The sequence below is a fragment of the Suricata suricatta genome, chromosome 10 (genome assembly GCF_006229205.1).
Source record: "Suricata suricatta isolate VVHF042 chromosome 10, meerkat_22Aug2017_6uvM2_HiC, whole genome shotgun sequence".
NCBI classification, from domain to species: domain Eukaryota; kingdom Metazoa; phylum Chordata; class Mammalia; order Carnivora; family Herpestidae; genus Suricata; species Suricata suricatta.
The window spans coordinates 36,597,907-36,618,291 of record NC_043709.1 but is presented as its reverse complement, the minus strand read 5'-3'; the positions used below and the strand labels follow the sequence as shown (position 1 = coordinate 36,618,291).

The 20,385-nt window shown below is 34.4% G+C and overlaps 1 protein-coding gene across 1 annotated transcript in view; it reads left to right on the top strand.

Moving 5' to 3' along the window:
- PTPRQ (protein tyrosine phosphatase receptor type Q) overlaps positions 1-20,385 on the top strand; it is a 194,975-nt gene that overhangs the window by 165,217 nt on the left and 9,373 nt on the right. The window contains exons 36-42 of the mRNA XM_029954974.1: positions 3,202-3,228; positions 3,887-3,968; positions 7,019-7,109; positions 11,924-12,000; positions 18,264-18,398; positions 18,595-18,720; positions 19,575-19,723. Coding sequence (XP_029810834.1) covers positions 3,202-3,228; positions 3,887-3,968; positions 7,019-7,109; positions 11,924-12,000; positions 18,264-18,398; positions 18,595-18,720; positions 19,575-19,723 — 687 coding nt within the window. The remainder of the gene's footprint in view (positions 1-3,201; positions 3,229-3,886; positions 3,969-7,018; positions 7,110-11,923; positions 12,001-18,263; positions 18,399-18,594; positions 18,721-19,574; positions 19,724-20,385) is intronic.

Here is a 20,385-nt window from a genome sequence, read left to right as displayed (position 1 = left end):
TTAATACTGATTTATTCATTGTCTCCTATGAATAAGGTTATAAGGGGCTTATAGCAAAACCAGGTTTAATCCTGCCACTGCCTTCAAGTACACATGAACCTCAGTATGTATATCATTAATACCTGTACTTATACAGCTGTAATATAAGTGGAAAGTGATTTGTCCATAGAAATTTGGTTTTATAAAAAGAAGAAAGTATTTCTCTACAATAGAAGAGTAAAGTCCACAGAAAAGTTAACATTTGAATCAGCTATGGAGAAATGAGAAGGATCTGGTTATGAGGAAACACCTGAAATGGTACAAACTGAGAGGGAGGGATGGTAGCGAACATGTGGAGAACAAACAGGGTATGTGAAAGGGGGTTGGAAGGAACAGCATTACAAATGCGGCATGATGAGAAAGGCATTCTCATGATAATGTGAAAACTGAAGTATTACAGCCTTTATGTTATTAGAGATTTATTTGGGATCTTGAATTGAGAATTAGAAAGGGGGTCTTGGATTTGAAGTCTGTACATTTATGACCATTCTTAATCCTGCAACCCTAATTAAGAAGACTAAAATAGGAAATCATGCAGCTTAATTTAGCACATTCTAGTCTACCCAGTTTTGAGTAAAATTTAGAGTATTCTTTTAGAAACAAAAACTTTTTTATTATCTGTATGAATTGTAGGACAGATGGGTAAGAGGACCTTGAGTTTTCAAAATAAAGTAGAAATAGCCATTCTAATATTAATGATAGTAACTAATATTTATGTATTGCTTCCAAAGCTAAGGGGATTTCTAAGCAGTTTACATATATGAGCTTGATTTACATATGCTTACCTTATTTTCCAAATTAGGAACTGAGGCACAGAGAGACTCAGTAACTTGCTTAAGGTAATGTAGCTGGTAATTGATGGAGCCCATATTTGAAGCCATAAGGGCGTCATATTTGATAGTAAGGAAAGAATTCACAAATATTCACCTGAATCTAATAGTTAGCCAGTTATAGTTCAAAATTAGTATCTTTAGAGATGGCTAGGTGGCCTACTCAGTTAGGCATCTGACCCTTGATCTCAGCTCAGGTCATGATTTCATGGTTTGTGAGATTGAGCCCTCTGTTGGGCTCTGCACTGACAGCACAGAGCCTGCTTAGGATTCTCTCTCTCCCTCTCTTGCTGCCTCTCCCCTGCTCTTTCTCTCTCTCAATAAATAAACTTAAAAAAAAAATGTATAAATTAAAAAAAAATAAAATTAGTATCTTTAGAGAGATCTTTCAAATGCAAACTAAAATAATAGTAAGAAAGCAACTTTCTATAATGTTTTTCACTGTAAAGAAATACATAAAAGAAAAAATTATTAAATTAATTATAATTTCTAAGTGAAAATAGAAATCATTAATGAGAGTAAGAGCCAGGATGTAAATAATTGGTGGTTTAATTATTTCTTTCTCTTTTATATTCTAATATGATTATTCATGGTTAATGTATTTGAGGATTTCATAAACATATTCTGATTCTTCAAATATGTTATTGATATCTGTGCAGAAACTAGCCCTATGTTAGATTCTAGATGACTCAGCAAAAATATTTTGTCAATACTGCCTCAAATAATTTTGGATTCTCTGGGAAAAGAGACTCTTCCCACTATAGGATGGCAGTCTGACTGTCCTTAAACAGATGGACCATGAACCTGTCATTAAACTAGATGTAATATGTTTGAATTTCACCATTCCCAAGTTGATATGAAAGTAATCTCCATGCGACTCGAGAATTTCCATTTCTGTGTGGTAGCAGGGAAATTGATCTTGCTAATTCAAATATCTCATTCATATTTCTATCTTAAGCTCAGTTAACTAGGAATGCCTAGCCTAACCCCTTGCATTTCCTGTTTCTGAGGAATATCATGGCAAAAGAGCATTGGGGCGTCAGGCATCTAAGCGGACTTGGGTAGTTGGGATGTCGGAAGTTTTTCCAGAGCCTCTAATTCAGATCTCTGTCTTCCTTTTCCAAACCCAAAATCAAAGATTCTGATTCAGTAGCCCATTCAGCTATCTCCATATTCATTTACTTAAAAATTTCTCTGTTGCCTTCTTAGAATTACTCTAGAGTATCATGGGAAACTTACAAGTTCATCCACCAAGACTTTGCTCAAACTTCACTGTTTTATCACTGTGATGCCATGTTTGATAATGGGACGCTCTCTGAGGTTATACCCTGCGAAGCTGGGAGATGCCGCCTTCTCCTGGAGGACACCTAAAGCATTAACCAAGATTTCCATCCTTCTTAGTAGTACTTGCTCCTGCACCCCCATATTTTTCACCAGTTCCTATGTTGTAATAAATCGAACTTTTTGGACTCATTTTTTGTTCATTGAACCCACCCCTTTTGACCATTTTTAAAGTATTCTTTATTCTGCATCTTTCAATCTAATTATTTTCTTTCATTTGTTCTTTACCTCAAAACCACATCTTCTTATAAATATTTTCTTTTAAGGAATAAAATCATCCTTGATAATACTGAAATTTTAAAACTTCAGAAAATTTATGTTAATTTATTCCGTTATACTTTGTGCCTTTTGTGGTTTTGCGGTGCTAATTGATTGTGCATGACAAACGTGTTATTGAAGATGTGCCCATCTCTGAATTTGTGTGTGACACATAGTCTATTTAACTGTTCAAAATTATTTCAGATTTTTTCAGAGTATAAATAACTTGACCAATGAACTGTCACAGGAGATATGTCTAAAGCAACTGAAAGAATTGTAATTTTTTTCTGGTTACATACTCATCAAAACTCACTCACAAAATAAAATTTGAATAATTTGATGTCATTTTTCAAAGATCCACTCTCTCTGGTTAAGCACTCTCTGTGGACAAAGAAAATATTTTTTAATTCACATTAACTCTCTTAGACCCTAAATACTACACAATATATTTTTACAAAAGACCTGTTTTTAACACGGTACTCCAAATGCCTTACAACATAAAAGACTGCCATAGCTTGAGAGAGAAACGAGGTTACTGTTTGGCCATATTTGGATCCAAATAATATAATTTAGACAATGGAAATGAAACTCAAAATAATGATCGCCTATCAGTTAAAAGTATAACACATCATACATTACTGATTTATTATATTTTTCTGATTTTAATCTATAACTCTTTCAGAAAGAACTATGCCCTCAACTTAAAATGCATTTAACACAATTTCTGTTGCAGGTTACTTAGTTATAGAAAATCCATCAAGTAAGTTTGTTAAATATCTTTTCTTCTTTTTGAATATCAATGCTAGATTCACCAATTCAATGAATCGTAATGTGTGGTTCCTTTCTTGTATGTTTGCTAGAAAAACCTCCAAGCTGGATATAAATCATAAAAGCATGACTAATTGCATGGTAACTGGAGAAATGCTTTCTCTCTCTCTGGGGTAAAGCCTGCATGTCTGTATTTTAGCTTGGGAAGTAATATGGGGATATTTAAACTCCTTAGGGTTTAAAAACCATGTCATTATGAGAATGAGGTCATTGCAATATTTTATATCTTCTAAAACCTTGTAATGTATAAAATGTTTTCTGTATGACAAAGAGATATTATATGCTTTAGGATTCAATGATAACTTTATGCCCTTACAATTACTTGAAAAACTTTCTTCGTTAAAATGTGAAATCATTCACCAAAAGTCACTTAAAAATTAAAAGAATTTTGTGCCGGGAGACAAAGAAAGCAAATTTACATGGGAAAAGTTAATTTCGTAAATATGACAGAGTGACTTTAAAGGGCTGTGTGGTTTATGGGGTTTGAAGTGTCTGTTGTTCTGTGACTCATTAGCCATACAGCCAGCGCCATGCTGAAGCGAAAGAACTCAATCTAACGTAGTAACATTTATACCTTTCTTTGCTTGGAGGCCGGTGAGCAAGAAATCCTTCCTGCAACATGTTGAAGAGCTTTGCACAAACAACAACCTAAAGTTTCAAGAAGAATTTTCGGTATGTTACTAGCAGTTGTCACAACATTGCCAGACCTCCAGTCGTTTCATGTGTCACATTTCATGTCCATTTTAAGCAAGCAAGGCCATGAAGGACTGTGGCCTTGATAATCAATACCCAATTACCAGGTTGATTGTTTGGATAGTAATGTTACACGAGGTGGCCTCTGGTGTAACCCGAATGGAATTATTCACCTACTGTGTGAGGAAAAGGTGCTCTTCTTCAGACCCCCCCCAGCAATGGCAGCCAGGCCTCATTTCTTCTCTTTCCTCCAGATGGATGGGAATCTGGAAAGCTGTATTCATTGGTTTTTGGGAGACTTTAGGTTATGCTATAAATGTGGTTTTATAGTTAAATAATTATTTTAGATTTAACCAAATAATTCCATTTTTGCCTGCTTAGTTTATGTAGGTGATGTAGATGAACCTGAGAGAACAGAACGTGATGTTTCCAGAAACTATAAAAATAATATTTCTAGAACTTTCCAAAAGTAAAAATACCTGTGTTTTATGAAGCCTATTTTTAAGTATTTATGAAATAAATACCATATCACATTATGGAGAATAATGTGAAGTTAAGAACATTCCACTTTAATACTATTCAGAAGTTAAGAATAATTTTATTGGTTTTAGCGTTCTATCTACCTATAAAATTGAAATTATAAATAAAGCACAAAGTTATGTATCAGACCTATAAATCAGCTTTCTTATAATTTGTGTGCATCCTTCCCGACTTAGCTGATTATTTTGTATTATATAAGTAAAATGATTTCTAAATGTCACTGAAAACTTTGTTCTTTTTTTCTATGAAATTTTTAGTGTGTGAACTTACGAAACAAAGAATTAAGCAATTGGCTTGAATAATTCAGGATTATAATATTTCAGCCTCTCAGGGAATAATAACAAAATGTGAGAAGATTAATGGTATTTCCTACAGCTCTTTGGTTATGCTTCTTAAGTCATATTGGTCTGGACTTAACAAAATCGATGATACCATAAAACTTTTCTTAGCATTGACACAGCAAGAACTCTCAATTTTTCAGGAGCAAAAGTGTAATTTCTCTCGAATAAGAGTGCATATAATTACATTATGCATGACTGAGTAGATGAAAAGTTTTATTAGCAATAACATTTTCACATGTATTACGCTGAGAAAGTTTCTAGTTCAACTTTTTTGGAGATCATGATTTTGAGAACTTGTTTTTTATATAAGTATAGAGGCAACCTGTATATATTATATAAACATATACATGTAAAGAACTTTTTAAAATCACTTTTATCTTAATGATGTATTATGTTTTTAAAGCAAAATTATATTTAATAAGTAAGTGCATATTTGATAAACTATATGACTCAGGTTATACTCACTTATACCTTAGATATTTATAAACTCCTACTATATGATAGTCATTGTATCTAGCATATTGGTATATATCAGATCAACACTTAAAGCCAAGTGACTTTGAGCAAATCATTTGTAAAATAATAATATTTAACTCACTGAGTTGTGAATGCTGAAAGGATTGAATGTGTGTACACTAAGAACAGTGGCTGACGCAAGTGTTCGCTATGATGATGATGACTTCTGCCATAAAAGAAGCTGGTACCACGGTAAGACATGCACAAAAATATATCAATATGCTTCCTCATGATAGAAATATGCAGGGGAAGTGAGGACTGACTCTCTTTGGATAGCAGGCAGAAATGGCTTTACAAAAAGGTGACCTTAGAGATGAGCTTTAGGACAAGCAGAAGACCAACAGATAGACAAAGCGGGGAGGGTTAAGGATGCAAAACACTCCAACTCATCTAGGATCCGACTGAAAAGAGCAAATAGTAAGAGAAAGAGCTGAATAGGATGGGGAAGGCCCTATGTTCCCCGTTAAAAAGAAGGATAACATTACTATCCAAACAGTCAACCTGGTAAATGGGTATTGATTATCAAGGCTACAGTCATTTAAATCTGTAAGCAGAAACTTCTATGTGAAAAAATTACAGAATCAAAGTATCGCTTTTTAGAGAATTTCCACTTCACCTTTGTTTCCGCCTCTATTTCTTTGTCTCTTACAAATATGCTGACATATACTCCTGACACCTTGACAGAGGGACCTCGTCTAGGACTCCCTACTTGGCTAAAAAAATTATTTCCAAGCCTTTTGTGCCAACACACCAGATTGCAGATGCTGATAGTGTTTCTCTCCTCTAACCCATATCCACATGCAAAAGACTGTCCAGATTTTCTTTCTGAGGAAAAATAAGGAGGAAAGGGAGAATTACCTCATTAAAAGAAATTGTTTATAATGATGTTGAAAAAATTGTAAAAACACAAATTTTTAATACTTTTTAAGGAATGTGGCAAGTTGAGACATTTCTAAAATGAAAAACTGTAAGCTTTGTAAATATAAATCATCGCTTAACAAAATAATGAACACATTTTCTGGCACCAACTTTCTTAATGAAGAATGGATAATATGATTTTTTACCAAAATGTCAATAATGGATCTCCTTGACCCTTCCTCTGTGTCTGATAATTCTTAATCGCACCTTTGCGTTCCAGTATCGATTTAACAATGCCTACTGAGAACAGGAATTGACCCTTGACATCTTCTTAAACTGACCAGTGTTGGACCAATTAATAGGCATGAAATCACACTGCCCGAGTAGAAAAAACAAAAAATAAATCACCGAACTCCCTTACCCTACTAAGTAGACATTAAAATATTAAATAATACTCAGTGTGTGCCCGATGAAGCCATTAGTAAAGTATGGAAAAGGGTTATTTTTAAAATGGTTGCCACATCTTAGAGATTCCCAAAATACAATGAAATTATCCCAGAAAGAGCAATAGCTCAACAGACCAATTGTTTTTCAGGATATTTTCAGTAAACACTTCTAAAAGTTCATTACTGTTCATTTGACCTGTTTCTGCAATTGTGAGAAGTGTTTTCAGTTTAAAAGTAAAAGAGTTTAGAATGAAGAATGGTCTTTTATGAAGTAGAATTTGTTTTCCTCCGAAGTAAATCTAAACTTTGCAATAACTTCATTCCTCAGGAATTACCAAAATTTCTTCAGGATCTTTCTTCAACTGATGCTGATCTGCCTTGGAACAGAGCGAAAAATCGCTTTCCGAATATAAAACCATGTATGTGCTCTGGTTCTGCCTGTAAAGTGTTTTAAAATGAGTACCCAATGCATCTTAGCATTTTTGTTTCTTAAGTCTATTTTATTACTATTCATCGAATTAGAATAATGCATTTTATTAGCAGTAATTTTCAAATTGTGTCTCTTTTGCTATGTTAATACTTACTGAAGTTAATGTACCTGATTTTCAGCTTGTTCACACAAGGGTCACTTATGCAGGTGCAAGAAACTGTAGACCTAATGGTTTCTTAGCTTTGTAATTTAACCCAAGTAACAAACCTCTCTAACATCTTCCTACAGATCTAGTTCTCAAATGAAAAGAGAAACATGTAACTCTGTGCATGAGTTTCCCTTAAAAGCAGGGCAGTGCTTTCTTATAAAATATAAAAAATGCATTGCAAAATATTCACTGAAGATCAGAGTAAATGTATGTTTAACAGGATTGGTTTTACGAAGGAGACAGGGTTGTGCCTCACGATAGCAAGCCGTACGTCATTTTTCAATCAATAAGAAAAGAAGATGCATTATTGTTTTAAGAATGAGTAGTGATGTGAAAGGAAATATATTATCTTCCTGTGTTAATAATAGCTGTGTGTTTGAACAGGAGGCCTACTATCTATATTCTGGTTCAATTCACTTTATACTATGAAATACACAAGTGCTATTTGTGATGTTCTGAAATATTGTTAATATTGTTTCAAAATCTAGAATTTTTAAATACTCCTATTTTTAAATTTTCTAATATGTATATATATTCTTCTATGTCCTATGCCTTTCCAAAACTATATTGGGAAAATTCCTTACTTTGAAACTGAGCTCTTCTGTCTAGAAAGACACAGACTTGGAGAAGGATACAATCTCAGAGTGTAAAATCATAAACGATGTGGCTAGGAAGACATGGACCAAATTCTGATATTCTAGAACTCAAGGACAACTGAGGCATGAAGTAAACAAATTTAGGGAAACGTGATATAGGAAGTAGTCATCTAGTGGAATCTGCTAATTCCTAAGAATTAGGATAGGATGAAAATGCAAATAGCTTTAATCACACAAAATCCTTTCTGGAACAAAACAAATCATAAGTAAATGACTTTAGGAGCAAGTTGACAAATCAGACACTATTGTAGGAATTAAGGAATGTTACTATTGCATCCCTAAATTTCTTTGGCACGATGTTTCTCAACAGATCCTTTTGTTTTCCCTTTCAGAGAGTTGACCTGGGTCAGGTGAATTATAAGTTTGAGAGATAGGGAATTTCTCATGTTTTTATATTTGTCTCTACCTAAATTTCTTCCATACTTGTTTGCTTCATGCTTATTCAATGCTCTTCTGTGAAAATAAATACTATAATCTGTTTGAAAGACAGTTATGGAATATTTAATATCTATTTACATTCATATATTTAGCTGAAGTGACTTATATTAGTATATATAAAATAAGTAACAAAATATGGCTAACTTATTTCCAAAGATCAAAGAGTACCTAATTTAAAATATGTAGAAATTTGAAATGTTAGCAAGATATTTTTTAAATGTGATGTTTCAATCTTTTATTATTAACATCCCAGTGCATTATCATCAGGATTCACATTATGGCTATAAGCAAAGTCAGACCACATAGCTTTATTACTTTTAGGACAGGAAGAGAATAAGGGTGGTCAATGGAAGTAAATCAACAATGCTAAAACAACAAGGAGATTTGAGGAGTATGACTGCTCACTTCTTCAAATCTGAGGCTGAGACAAAAACTAATTGCTAATGGTGGAATTATACATCAAGGATGTTTGAAATATTATAATTAGCATTTCATGCATGTTTCACCTTTACTAGAGTCAAATGGACAATGTCTAATTGTTTTCTACTTTCTTCTTGATTTCAGTCCAGAAAATTTATGGTAATGTTTCAGATCATGTATTACATCCACATTCAATATCCTTTAATGGATTTGTAAGGGAACACTTTTTCTTAACTATCCTCTTAGAGAATTGGAGATCCTATAAGAAATAATTTTATTAGGTGGATTTCTCTATTCTTCAAGACTGTTATTAGAATAATTTATTAATTCAATGAATACATACTGCCCGCTGTATAGTAAAACTGCTAAGAATGTGTGGGCTTTAATAAAACTTCCTGGGCTACGATCCTGTGCACCTATGAACTGCCTTCGTGACTGGATGTACCATTCAGTGGTGTCCACCTCATGAGCCTATTGTGAGGATTAGATGAAATAATTATGTAATTCACTCTGCCCCGGTCTGGAACATGCTCTCAATGTTAGTGCTTATGACTGTTGGTAATCAATAGATAGTTTATTTTTAAAAGGTGCCAACTTTCTTGGTGGTTAAGCTTTAGTAACAGGATGTTAGGGTCTATAGTCTGGACATAACAAGCCCACTTCCCTAACCTGGGTTAGAAGGCACCCCAGTGTTGCTATAAACTCACAGCTGCCTCTACAGGCCAGTGTACCTCTGCCACACACACAGTACAAGCAAATGAGATGTTTAAACGAAATATATTCTCCCACTGTGCTTGCAGAGAAGCCATTAAGCTGGAGAAACATTTTTTTCTCCCATAGAGAATGAATTCATTTTAATAGACTCTGAATTTTAGTGTGAGGCAGCTTAGTGAAGTGCATTGTTTCTCCTGAGTAATGTAGCAAGCAGGCTTTCAAATATCACAGTGCATTATAGAAGATATTAGCTTACAGGGCTTTAAGGTACTAGAATTAGCAGCAAATGCTTGCAGAAGAGATTTCCAAATCTCTGACAGGACACTGTGACCTTCAGAAATGTTCCAACACCACGAAGAAAAGTTTAGCTTGCTGTTGACTCAGATAGTTATAAGCAGGCATATCAAATGAATAGAAACTTGATGGCTTCCCTTCCTAAGTTACAGGACTAGCCACAATGTCATTAAAATAGTTAGATCACATCAAATTCAAAGTCTTGGGGCATAAATTATTTGCATAAATTTGCTTAAACATCCCATCTCTAAACATATTGGGCAGGTCATTTTAACTCCATACGATACAGCATAGTCATTTAACAAGTAACATATGTTTAAGTTTTAAGAACATGAGAACACGTATCAAGTTCTATTCAGCTTTATACGTTCCATAAGCTTTCATGTAAGTTTTCCTCAAGAAGATTTTACAAAGTAAATATTATAACTATATACTATAGGTTAGGTAATGAAGGAGAAGAGAAGTTAAGGAATTCACCTAACTCCCTTCATATGGCAGATAACAGATGACTCATCTGGAATTCAAAGCCAAAGCCATTCACCCATTTTTCCTCCACTACTGTCTTCCTAATGAGGTTAGAAAAAAAAAAAACCAGCTTCAAAATAATTATGTAGTAATAGGTATTTTATATTATTTTCAGGATAGTTAAAAGTAGCACAGGACATTCCACACCAACTTGGTAAATGGTCTCATAAAAATAATTTTGAATTCCATTTTTGAAAAAAAATTAATGGTTAGGGGACATTGGTTTTACCAGATCTTAAAATATTCTAAAGAATAATCATTAAAGGTTTGGTATTAAAGAAAGAATAGGCAGAAAAATTAATGGAAAGGAAAAAATAGTCCAGAAATAGGGCTAAATGCACAGAAAAATCTAGTAAAATAAGAGTAGTATTTTGAATAAGGGAGAATGACGGAATGTTAACGAATTGAGACTGTTGTTCCAAATGGCAACAAAGAAACAAACATTAAAAGATAGATTTTAGCTCACTCCATATAAAATAATAATAAGTTCCAATGAATCAAAGATTGAAATAGTTAAAACAAAAGGAGAAAATCCCATTAAAGTTCTAGAGGAAGCTATGAATGAATTTGTAAAAATAAAAACATTGATGTGACATACACCTTTGTATGAATGACACAAGAAACCATAATTCCATGAGGAAAAATAATTAGAAACTTGATTATAAAAACATGTAAATTTTATGTGTGGCAAGATAGCTAGCAGATGCTTTGATGGAGAGAGTAAATTTCAATACATGTAAACATATTTTTGTATAAAATATTTTAATAGAAAAATAGAATAATATGAAAAAGTGATTAATAAGAAAGGTATTTAAAATGACCAATACAGAAACAAATAAGCTCAATCAATTCCATTCACATGTAAGAAAATAAAAATAAATATTATGAGGTATTAATTTGTATCTGTCAAAATATCATAAATTAAAAAGTTTAAAAATATCTTGTGGTAGTGAAAATAAGCAGAAACACAATTCTTCAAACACTTTTGTTCAGAGTATGAATTGATAGAATTAGAGAACAACTTGGCAATATCTTTCAAAATATGAAATGCATAATAGTATTTGGGAATTCTACTGCTGGTAATGTATTCTACAAATATGCTGCAAAGAGTTTAACTGTATTTATTCAGCATTGTACAATAACAAAATGAGATTAATTTGTATCATCATAAGAGTTAAATTAATATATCCAATCAGTGAAATACCATGTGTTTAAAATAAAGAGCTATACATTTTTGTCAATGATGATATGGAAGGACATACATAGGTAAATGAAAAAAATTGCAGAAAAGAGTGTATATCATTCCACTTGTGGTTAATTTTTAATGAATATGTATAGAAGATTCTGGAAATATATACAAGAACATATTAATAGTCATTGTCTCCAGGCAGTGGAAAAATGAGGTAAGAAAGAACTTCTACTTTAATTTTACAACCATTTGTAATGTTCAATGTTACGTCATGAATTTCTTTGTATTACTTTTATAGTAAAGAAAGTAGTAGCAATTTTAAAAATGAGTTAGCATTAATGTCTCATATTTTCCTTTAGATAATAATAACAGAGTGAAGCTGATAGCTGATGCTAGCATTCCAGGATCAGATTATATTAATGCCAGCTATGTTTCTGTAAGTCGCCATTTTTTTGTTTTATATTCTTATAAAACATAAATATGTCAATTATATTACTCTGCCAACTATTTTAAATAAGAAATTAATTATAAATTCTGTGGGTTTTAATGTGCCTGTTCCTCAAAAAAACACTAGGTACTTCCATTTCATAGATGGGCATATGGAGGCTTCTAATAGAGGTTGCAGTTTAGCAACAATCATTTCATTAGTAAGTCACACAGGCCTTTCCACTATTTTATGTTTGTCAGAATATTCTTTGTGCATAACAAGGTCTGTCAGTCTTTCTTTACAAAGAAAAGGTTAGTCAAAAAGAGAGTGACGTCCATACAATATAAAAATAGTATGTTCTTGTTTCCATCTAGATTTTCAGTCCTTTAACGGCACTATGATGTCATGTTCTACACTTTACCCTGAGCTACCTGGAGAATGTGCATTCCATTGTACCTGCTCAAAGAACATAAATGGGGGTGGGAGGAGATGCCAGGGTGACTCAGTTAAGCTTTCTACTCTTCAGCTCAGGCCATGATCTCATGGTCCGTGGGTTTGAGCCCTGTGTCAGGTTCTGCACTGACAGTATGAGGCCTGCGTAGGATTCTCTCTTCCTCCCTCTCTCTGCCCCTCCTTCACTTGCTTTCTTTCTCTCCCAAAAATAAATAAACATTTAAAAAATGTGGCGCCTGGGTGGCTAGTCGGTTAAGCATCCAACATCAGCTTAGGTCATGATCTCACAGGTCATGGGTTCCAGCCCCACATCAGTCTCTGTGCTGACAGCTCAGAGTCTGGAGACTGCTTTGGATTCTGTGTCTCCCCTCTCTCTGCCCCTCCCCTTCTTGCATTCTGTCTCTCTCTCAAAAATAAACATAAAAATAAAATGAAAATAAAAAAGAACATAAATGAACCAACATGAGATGAATTGTGGCATGCCTAATGAACTCTCTGCCACATCAAAGATAATAAAAGCTTGCTGCGTTGGATTAAAAATTGAATAAAATCAATGTGTTTTTAAGGCTGCCTCTCCTTTTCCATTGCTCTTTTCCCTGTCAGTGCTCTTCCCTGTCATAAGTATACAGAAACTTTAAATACACCTAACACCTCCACTTGGGTTGACACAATCATGGAATCTCAGAGTTAGGAGTTGCCCTTGATCTTATTTAATTCAACCATTCACCTTGGAACTGTTTCTTTAAAAATTCTGATAATTAGAAGTTAACTTCTCTTGGCATTGATTCACTTACTTCCTCCTAAGGCAGATGATTCTCTCTCTGAACAGCTCCAGTATACAATTGTTTTTTTTTTAATTTTTATTTTTTAAATTTTTAAATGTTTTTTATTTTATTTTTGAGAGACAGCGTGAGCAGGGGAGGGTCAGAGAGACACAGAATCTAAATCAGGCTCCAGGCCCTGAGCTGTCAGCACAGAGCCCGACATGGGTCTTGAACCCACAAACCATGAGATCATGACCCGAGCCGAAGCCGGACGCTTAGCCAACTGACCCACCCAGGCACCCCTCAATAGTTTTATAAAAACAAGATATGCTCCCTTATATTTTCACCCACTGGCTTTAGTTCTAACATATAGCAAAGTTAACCATTCTTATCATGGTTACCCTACAGTCACCTGAAGATTTCCTCTACTGCCTTTAGTCTTTTTTTATTTTTATCTCTAACTTTATTACTTAATTTTAATTATTTTTAATATTTTAGTTAACATACCGTGCAATATTGGTTTCAAAGTAGAATTCAGTGATTCATCTATTACATACAATATCCAGTGCTCAGCACAAGTGCCCTCCTTAGTACCCATCACCCATCTAGCCCACTTCCTACCCACCTCCATCCATCAAACCTAAGTTTGTTCTCTATTGTTGAGAGTCTCTTGTAGTTTATTTCCCTTTCTTCTCTCCACCCCCCTTTCCATATGTCCATCTGTTTCATTTCCTAGATTCCACATATGAATCAAATTAATGGTACTCGTCATTTTCTGACTTATTCCTCTTCGCATAATACACTCTAGCTCCATCTACATAGCTGCAACTGGCAAGATCCCATTCTTTTTGATGGCTGAATAATATCCCATTGTATGTACGTACTACATCTTCTTTATCTATTCATCAATCGGTGGGCACTGGGCTCTCTCCAGTCTTTGGCTATTGTTGATAATGCTGCTATAAACATTGGGGTGCATGTGTATATGGTATACCCCTTCAAATATGTATTTTTGTATCTTTTGGGTAAATACCCAGTAGTGCAATTGCTGGATCATAGGGTAGTTCTATTTTTAGTTTCTTGAGGAAACTCCATATGGTTCTCCAGAGTGGCTGCACAGTAGCATTCTCATCTACAGAGCAAGAGGGCTACCCTTTCTCTGCATCCTTGCCAACATCTATTGTTTCTTGTGTTAATTCCGACAGGTGTGAGGTGGTATCTTATTGTGGTTTTGATTTGTATTTCTCTGTTGATGAGTGATTTTGAGCATCTTTTCATGTGTCTGTTAGCCATCTGGATGTCTTCTTTGGAAAAGTGTCTATTCATATCTTCTGCCCATTTATTAATTGGGTTTGGTTTTTGTTGCCCATAGTCTTTTATTCTTTTCTTGTTCATAGGTCTTCTCTCCCAGGCCTGCCATTCCCTTTGGTCCCAATGGGACTCTGCTTATGTGATGCTCCATCCTACCTTGAAACCTCTGTTTAGGGGGAAAATTCATTCTAAATTCTATATTGATTCATTATGACTCCATAATTACAATCATATATTGAGTCCTATTGTGAAAGGAATAAATAATGGGAGAATTTAAGATTTCTTAATAGGGAAGCGAGAGAAGGTTCAGAGAAGATAAGGCATCTTTTGAATTTTTATGCAAAAGCTTTAAATCAAGCCTATTTGTCTACAAGAACTTTAAATCCATTTTGAAAAACCACACGCATTTTCTGTTGTGGTAACAATATGTTAGTCTCTTAAGAAATTATTAATTTCCTTGAAAGTGTAATTCTTCTCTAAAGATGTTGATGAAATCTTGTGATTATTAATTTTCATTATAACCTAACCTCTGTAGCATGTTGAAGTTTTACTTTGATTTACAGAATGATGCATATATGCATTTAAATTTAATCATTGTGCTAATGATCATGTATTTTGTGATACTATATAGAACAGGACAAAGGCAAATAATTGTATCAGTAATGTGTGATTTGTACCATTTTTATTCCCCAATAAGTATGTACAAAAGAATAGGTCATATCCTCTAATGTTCAACCAGATATAGAGTGACAGTATAGGGTATGAATACAATTACAAAGGAACCTGAGAGTGTCAGTAGGTGTAACTAAACCACACAGATTACATAAACAAAGGAATAGTCATGAAGCCCCAACATCCCTTCTAAATATTATAGGTTGTCAGGAAACAGCCATAAGAAGATGATACTGCAGAGTGAACAATAAACTAAGAATTTTGAATATATAGATCCTGCTATAATCAAGTGATGTTGTAATATAACAAATCTTACAACAAAGTCACTATGACCCATGTGTAATGATATTCAAAATCATTACTGAGCTGCATGGTAAGCAGGCTCTGATAGAAAGCACTCTACATTAAGGAAGATTTCAAAATTGGAGTGGGAAGTATGTTGTTGCTCTTAGCTTCTGGGTAAATCTTTGCTTGAAATGCCAGGAAGAGATAGAAATAGAAAATCCATTAAACCATAGTGACCCTTACTTCCCCATCCGCAAAAATCAGATATTCCTCCCTGAGAAAGAGTGAAGACTTTTCAGAAAGAAACACCTGATGTTTAAATTTCTCCCCAGCCCCCAGTGTTGTTCCATGGCACCTCCATCTGAAAGTTCATAAACACTTTTTCCAGAAGCGAAATACAGGAGCCATCTGCAAATGGATTCTGGATTCCTATTTCTTCCTCTGAGTGCTAGAGAAAAAGGGAGGAGAACTGTAAAGGGAGTTAAGGAAGAAAACAAAATAACTAGTCTTCAATTGGAAAAACAGAAAACTAAGTCTGGGTAAAGGAAAAAGGAGGACCAGAAGGTGGTCCGAGGGAAATATGTTAAGATTGGGAAACGCCAGGGCAGGGTCTGTAACTAGATTAATATGTGTTTCTCTCTGCCCTTGGCTGGTCTTGGAAATTGTAATCCTGAAGCTAGGACTCACAGAGAGCTTGGAACATTTTGATAGTGGGTGGGCTGTGGGAGAAAGGTAGGAAGGAAAAAAGATACTGCATCCCTGTAAACAGCCACTACAAATGAGTTTAGAAATATTTTCAAGAGAACTAACGATAATAACATTATGCAATAGGACACAAGAATGGCACCAAAGCCTCACAATTATCTCTCCTGTCAACTTGAGATGCCTGAAATTACTTTAACTTAAGGATGATTTTTACTATAATTAGAAATTAAAGATAAGAAGCCATGATTAAAATGAACTGTAATAAAATCAGGAACAGATTTGTCCCTATTTTGATAGAATACTGTAGTACCACAGGACATTTAGTCCCTGAAAAAGTGACATGCAAATGACTGGGAAAAACATTTTATAAATCTAATGATTACCATTAACTCTCCTCATCCTTGAAACACTTTCTTCATTGGGTTTCCAGAACATCATTCTCTCAATTTTCCATCTATACCTTTGACTCTTTCCTCTCAACTCATTGGTTCTCTGTTATCTCCTCCACCACCAAACATTGCAATTATCTAGAACTCAATCCTTAAATTTACAATTTCTTTCCAAATTCATTTCCTTATAATTTCATCCATTCTTGTGTTTCAACTGAGATCCATGCAATCATTATTTTCAAATGTATGCATCCAGTTTGGATGTCTTCCTGAATTCCAGACTCATATACCCAGTTGCCTTCATGGTATTCCCACTTGAGTGTCTAACACGGATTTCAAGTTAATATGCCAATAATAAATTTCTAATTTTCCCTTCAAATCTGCATACCCTGCAGTCTTCCCAATCTTCCTCTGAAATTTTTATTGATCCTTCTAATTTTCTTATACCCAATATCTGGTCCATCAGCAAATTCCCTTGACTTTGTCTTCAAAATACATCCATATCTTATCACTTCTCACCATCCCCACTGCTATCACCCAAATTAATCTTGTGGCTGAATTGTTGCAATAACCTTCTAACCACGCTCCTTATTTCACCTTTATTAAAAAAATATTTATTGGAAACAGTGAGGAAGCACACAAATGGGGGAAGAAAAGGAGAGAGAGAGAGAAAGAGAGAGAGAGAGAGAGAGAGAGAGAGAGAGAGAGAGAGAGAGAGAGAGAGAGGGAGAATCGCAAGCAGGTTCCACACTGTCAGCACAGAGCCCAAATGGGTCTCAATCCCACAAACTCTGAGATCATGACCCAAGCCAAAATCAAGAATCGGACTTGTTTAACTGACTGAGCCATCCAGGTACCCCTCCTTTCACTTTTTAACCCCTATAGGCTGGTCTTCTTACAGAAGCCAGAGTAAAACTGCTAAACCATATAGACTGTATGGTTTGAACACTCTATGTTCAAAGTCTTTCAACAACTTTCTGTATCATCCAGAGTAGAGACCAGTTTTATATTATCTACTAGGACATAAAGCTCCCCTATTCTCCCTCCCCTGTTCTTTCTCATGTCATTTTCTGTAACTGTCAGCCCTCATTTACTCTACTTCAGCTACTTGCTGTTAAATACTAGACACATTTTTTCTTTAATGCTGTTACACTTGACTTTCTACCTGGAACACTTTCCCCCAAATCCTGCAGAACTTACTCCCTACCTTCTTCAAATTGTCCCTAAGATATTACCCATGAGTCTTTTCTGAACACCCTATTTTCTGAAAACCCTTTTTCATAGCACTTATCACTTTAAAAATTCTATGTAATTTATTATCAATGGACTTATTAATAGATGTAATGTCTATCTCCCCCTAACTAGAATATAAGATAAATGAGAAGAGGAATTTTAGTGTCTTTTGTCAGGGATGAATCCCCAATTCCTAGAACAGTGCCCTAACACACAGTAGGAACTCATAAATATTATTTCAGTGGAGGAATGTACATCTTTTAATACTGTAAAGAAGTTGAACAAAATATTAAGGTACTTCATTCTAGATAGTGAGTTTGTAGGTGAATTCCACATTCTATTATATATTTTACAACTAGTATATTTTTATATATTGCTCACCTAGATAGATAGATAGATAGATAGATAGATAGATAGATAGATAGATAGATTATTTAATGTTGTAATTATATTCTTTTAGGGCTACCTATGTCCAAATGAATTTATTGCCACTCAAGGTCCATTACCAGGAACAGTTGGAGATTTCTGGAGAATGGTGTGGGAAACCAGAGCGAAAACATTAGTAATGCTAACACAGTGTTTTGAAAAAGGACGGGTAAGTTATTTAAAAATCTTTCACAGGATGTCATTTTACAATTGCCTTAATATATGTGTGACAATTTCAGTGAATACTGTGAGTCATCAATAACTTGGATACCTATCTATAAGGGAGTTTTAACTTAGTAGCAATAATTATGATGTATATTCTAATATAACAGTGGTTCTTGACTGGTAATTTTCTCTGAACACAGATCAGATGCCATCAGTATTGGCCTGAGGACAACAAACCAGTTACCGTCTTTGGAGATATAGTGATTACAAAGCTAATGGAGGATGTTCAAATAGATTGGACCATCAGGGACCTGAAAATTGAAAGGGTAAAAAAAAAGGCAATGGAGGGGAACACAATAGTAAAATGAATATCTTAATGTCTAAAAGTAAAATCAATTTCCAGAATTGTCCCTTGCAATGATACCTCTACATTCAACAGTGTTTTCCTAATATTTTCTAAACCAAAGTTTTTAGTTGGTAACTGACCTCAGTATCTGTGTCATTTTCATTCCAAATATCATGGTTAAAGTTTATACTAGCCAATTATCATCAAATTGTTAGGTAGACAAGGGAGGAAAAAAGGAAATAACTAGATTATTAGGTTTTTATTTGATGAAAAAACTATAATATTTGACTTAAAACAGGAATTTCCCTAATCAGTCACCTCTTTCTTTATCTTAATAACTTGATTTTCTATTTAATCTAAAACCAATGCCTAAGTTGTAGTATGGGATCCCACTTATCAGTTTGTATAAATGCCTCCACACACAGAAAATGATACAAAGGATCTTTATACTTTCTGACATTATCTGATGCTCATTGCCTGTGTTTTGAATAATAGTTGAATGTATTTAAGTTTTGGAACAAAATTCTTTTAAAATATACTATTCTTGTCCTACAAAATGTTACACTACTTTTGAATATAAATACTCTATATTATCATCTGTAAGCTTCTTTATTGTTTCCATTTATGCTGGAAGGCAATTTGCTTTATTGTGGTAATAATAGAAGACCTGTCTTGCAGGAAATCATGAAAACATAGTTTCTTCTGTTTTGTAAATAGTCGTTTTTAAATAGTTTTGAAGTTGCTACTTCAAAGCTGGGACTTCAGTTGCCTTAAACCTTCATTGTGGTACTTTAATAATCCTATCATGCTTCTTTCCTCTGTCACGTCGTCTAGCATGGAGATTGCATGACTGTGCGACAGTGCAACTTTACCGCGTGGCCAGAGCATGGAGTCCCTGAAAACAGCGCCCCTCTCATCCACTTTGTAAAGTTGGTTCGGGCGAGCAGGGCACATGACACCACACCTATGATTGTTCACTGCAGGTACAGAAGATATTTTCAGAACCTTATACGAAACACTAGAAATGGCATTTAAACTCAATGTGTCTTTTTATTATCATGATACCATTGATAAGGCAATTTTCCTGAACTCCTGACTAGATTATGCCTCTCAAAGGAAAGTCTTTAAATTGTTTTTTAAAATAATATTTTAATGTTTTATTTATTCTTGATACAGAGAGAGACAGACAGATCCCGAGAGGGGGTGGGGCAGAGAAAGAAGGAGACACAGAACCGAAAGCAGGCTCCAGGCTCTGAGCTAGCTGTCAGCACAGAGCCTGATGTGGGGCTCGAACCCATGAATCTGAGATCTAACCTGAGCCGAAGTCGGAGGCTTAACTGACTGAGCCACCCAGGCACCCCTAAATTGTTTTTAATGGTAGCCCCTCATTGATGTGTGTATGTATGTGCGTGTATGGTGTGGTGTGTGTGTGGGGGGGAGTATTTTAAGAATTTTACAAATAAGCATCTGATTCTTATTATTTCAATTGGGATTAGTCTATTATCATAATTTAATTTTTTATAAAAATAAAATTTTAGATTTGAGTTGTAAAAAACAAAAGAAAATGAACTTTAAAATAAAGATTAAATTAAGTGATCAACCCAAGTATGATAACAAATTTTTATAAACCTTAGCTACTCACATG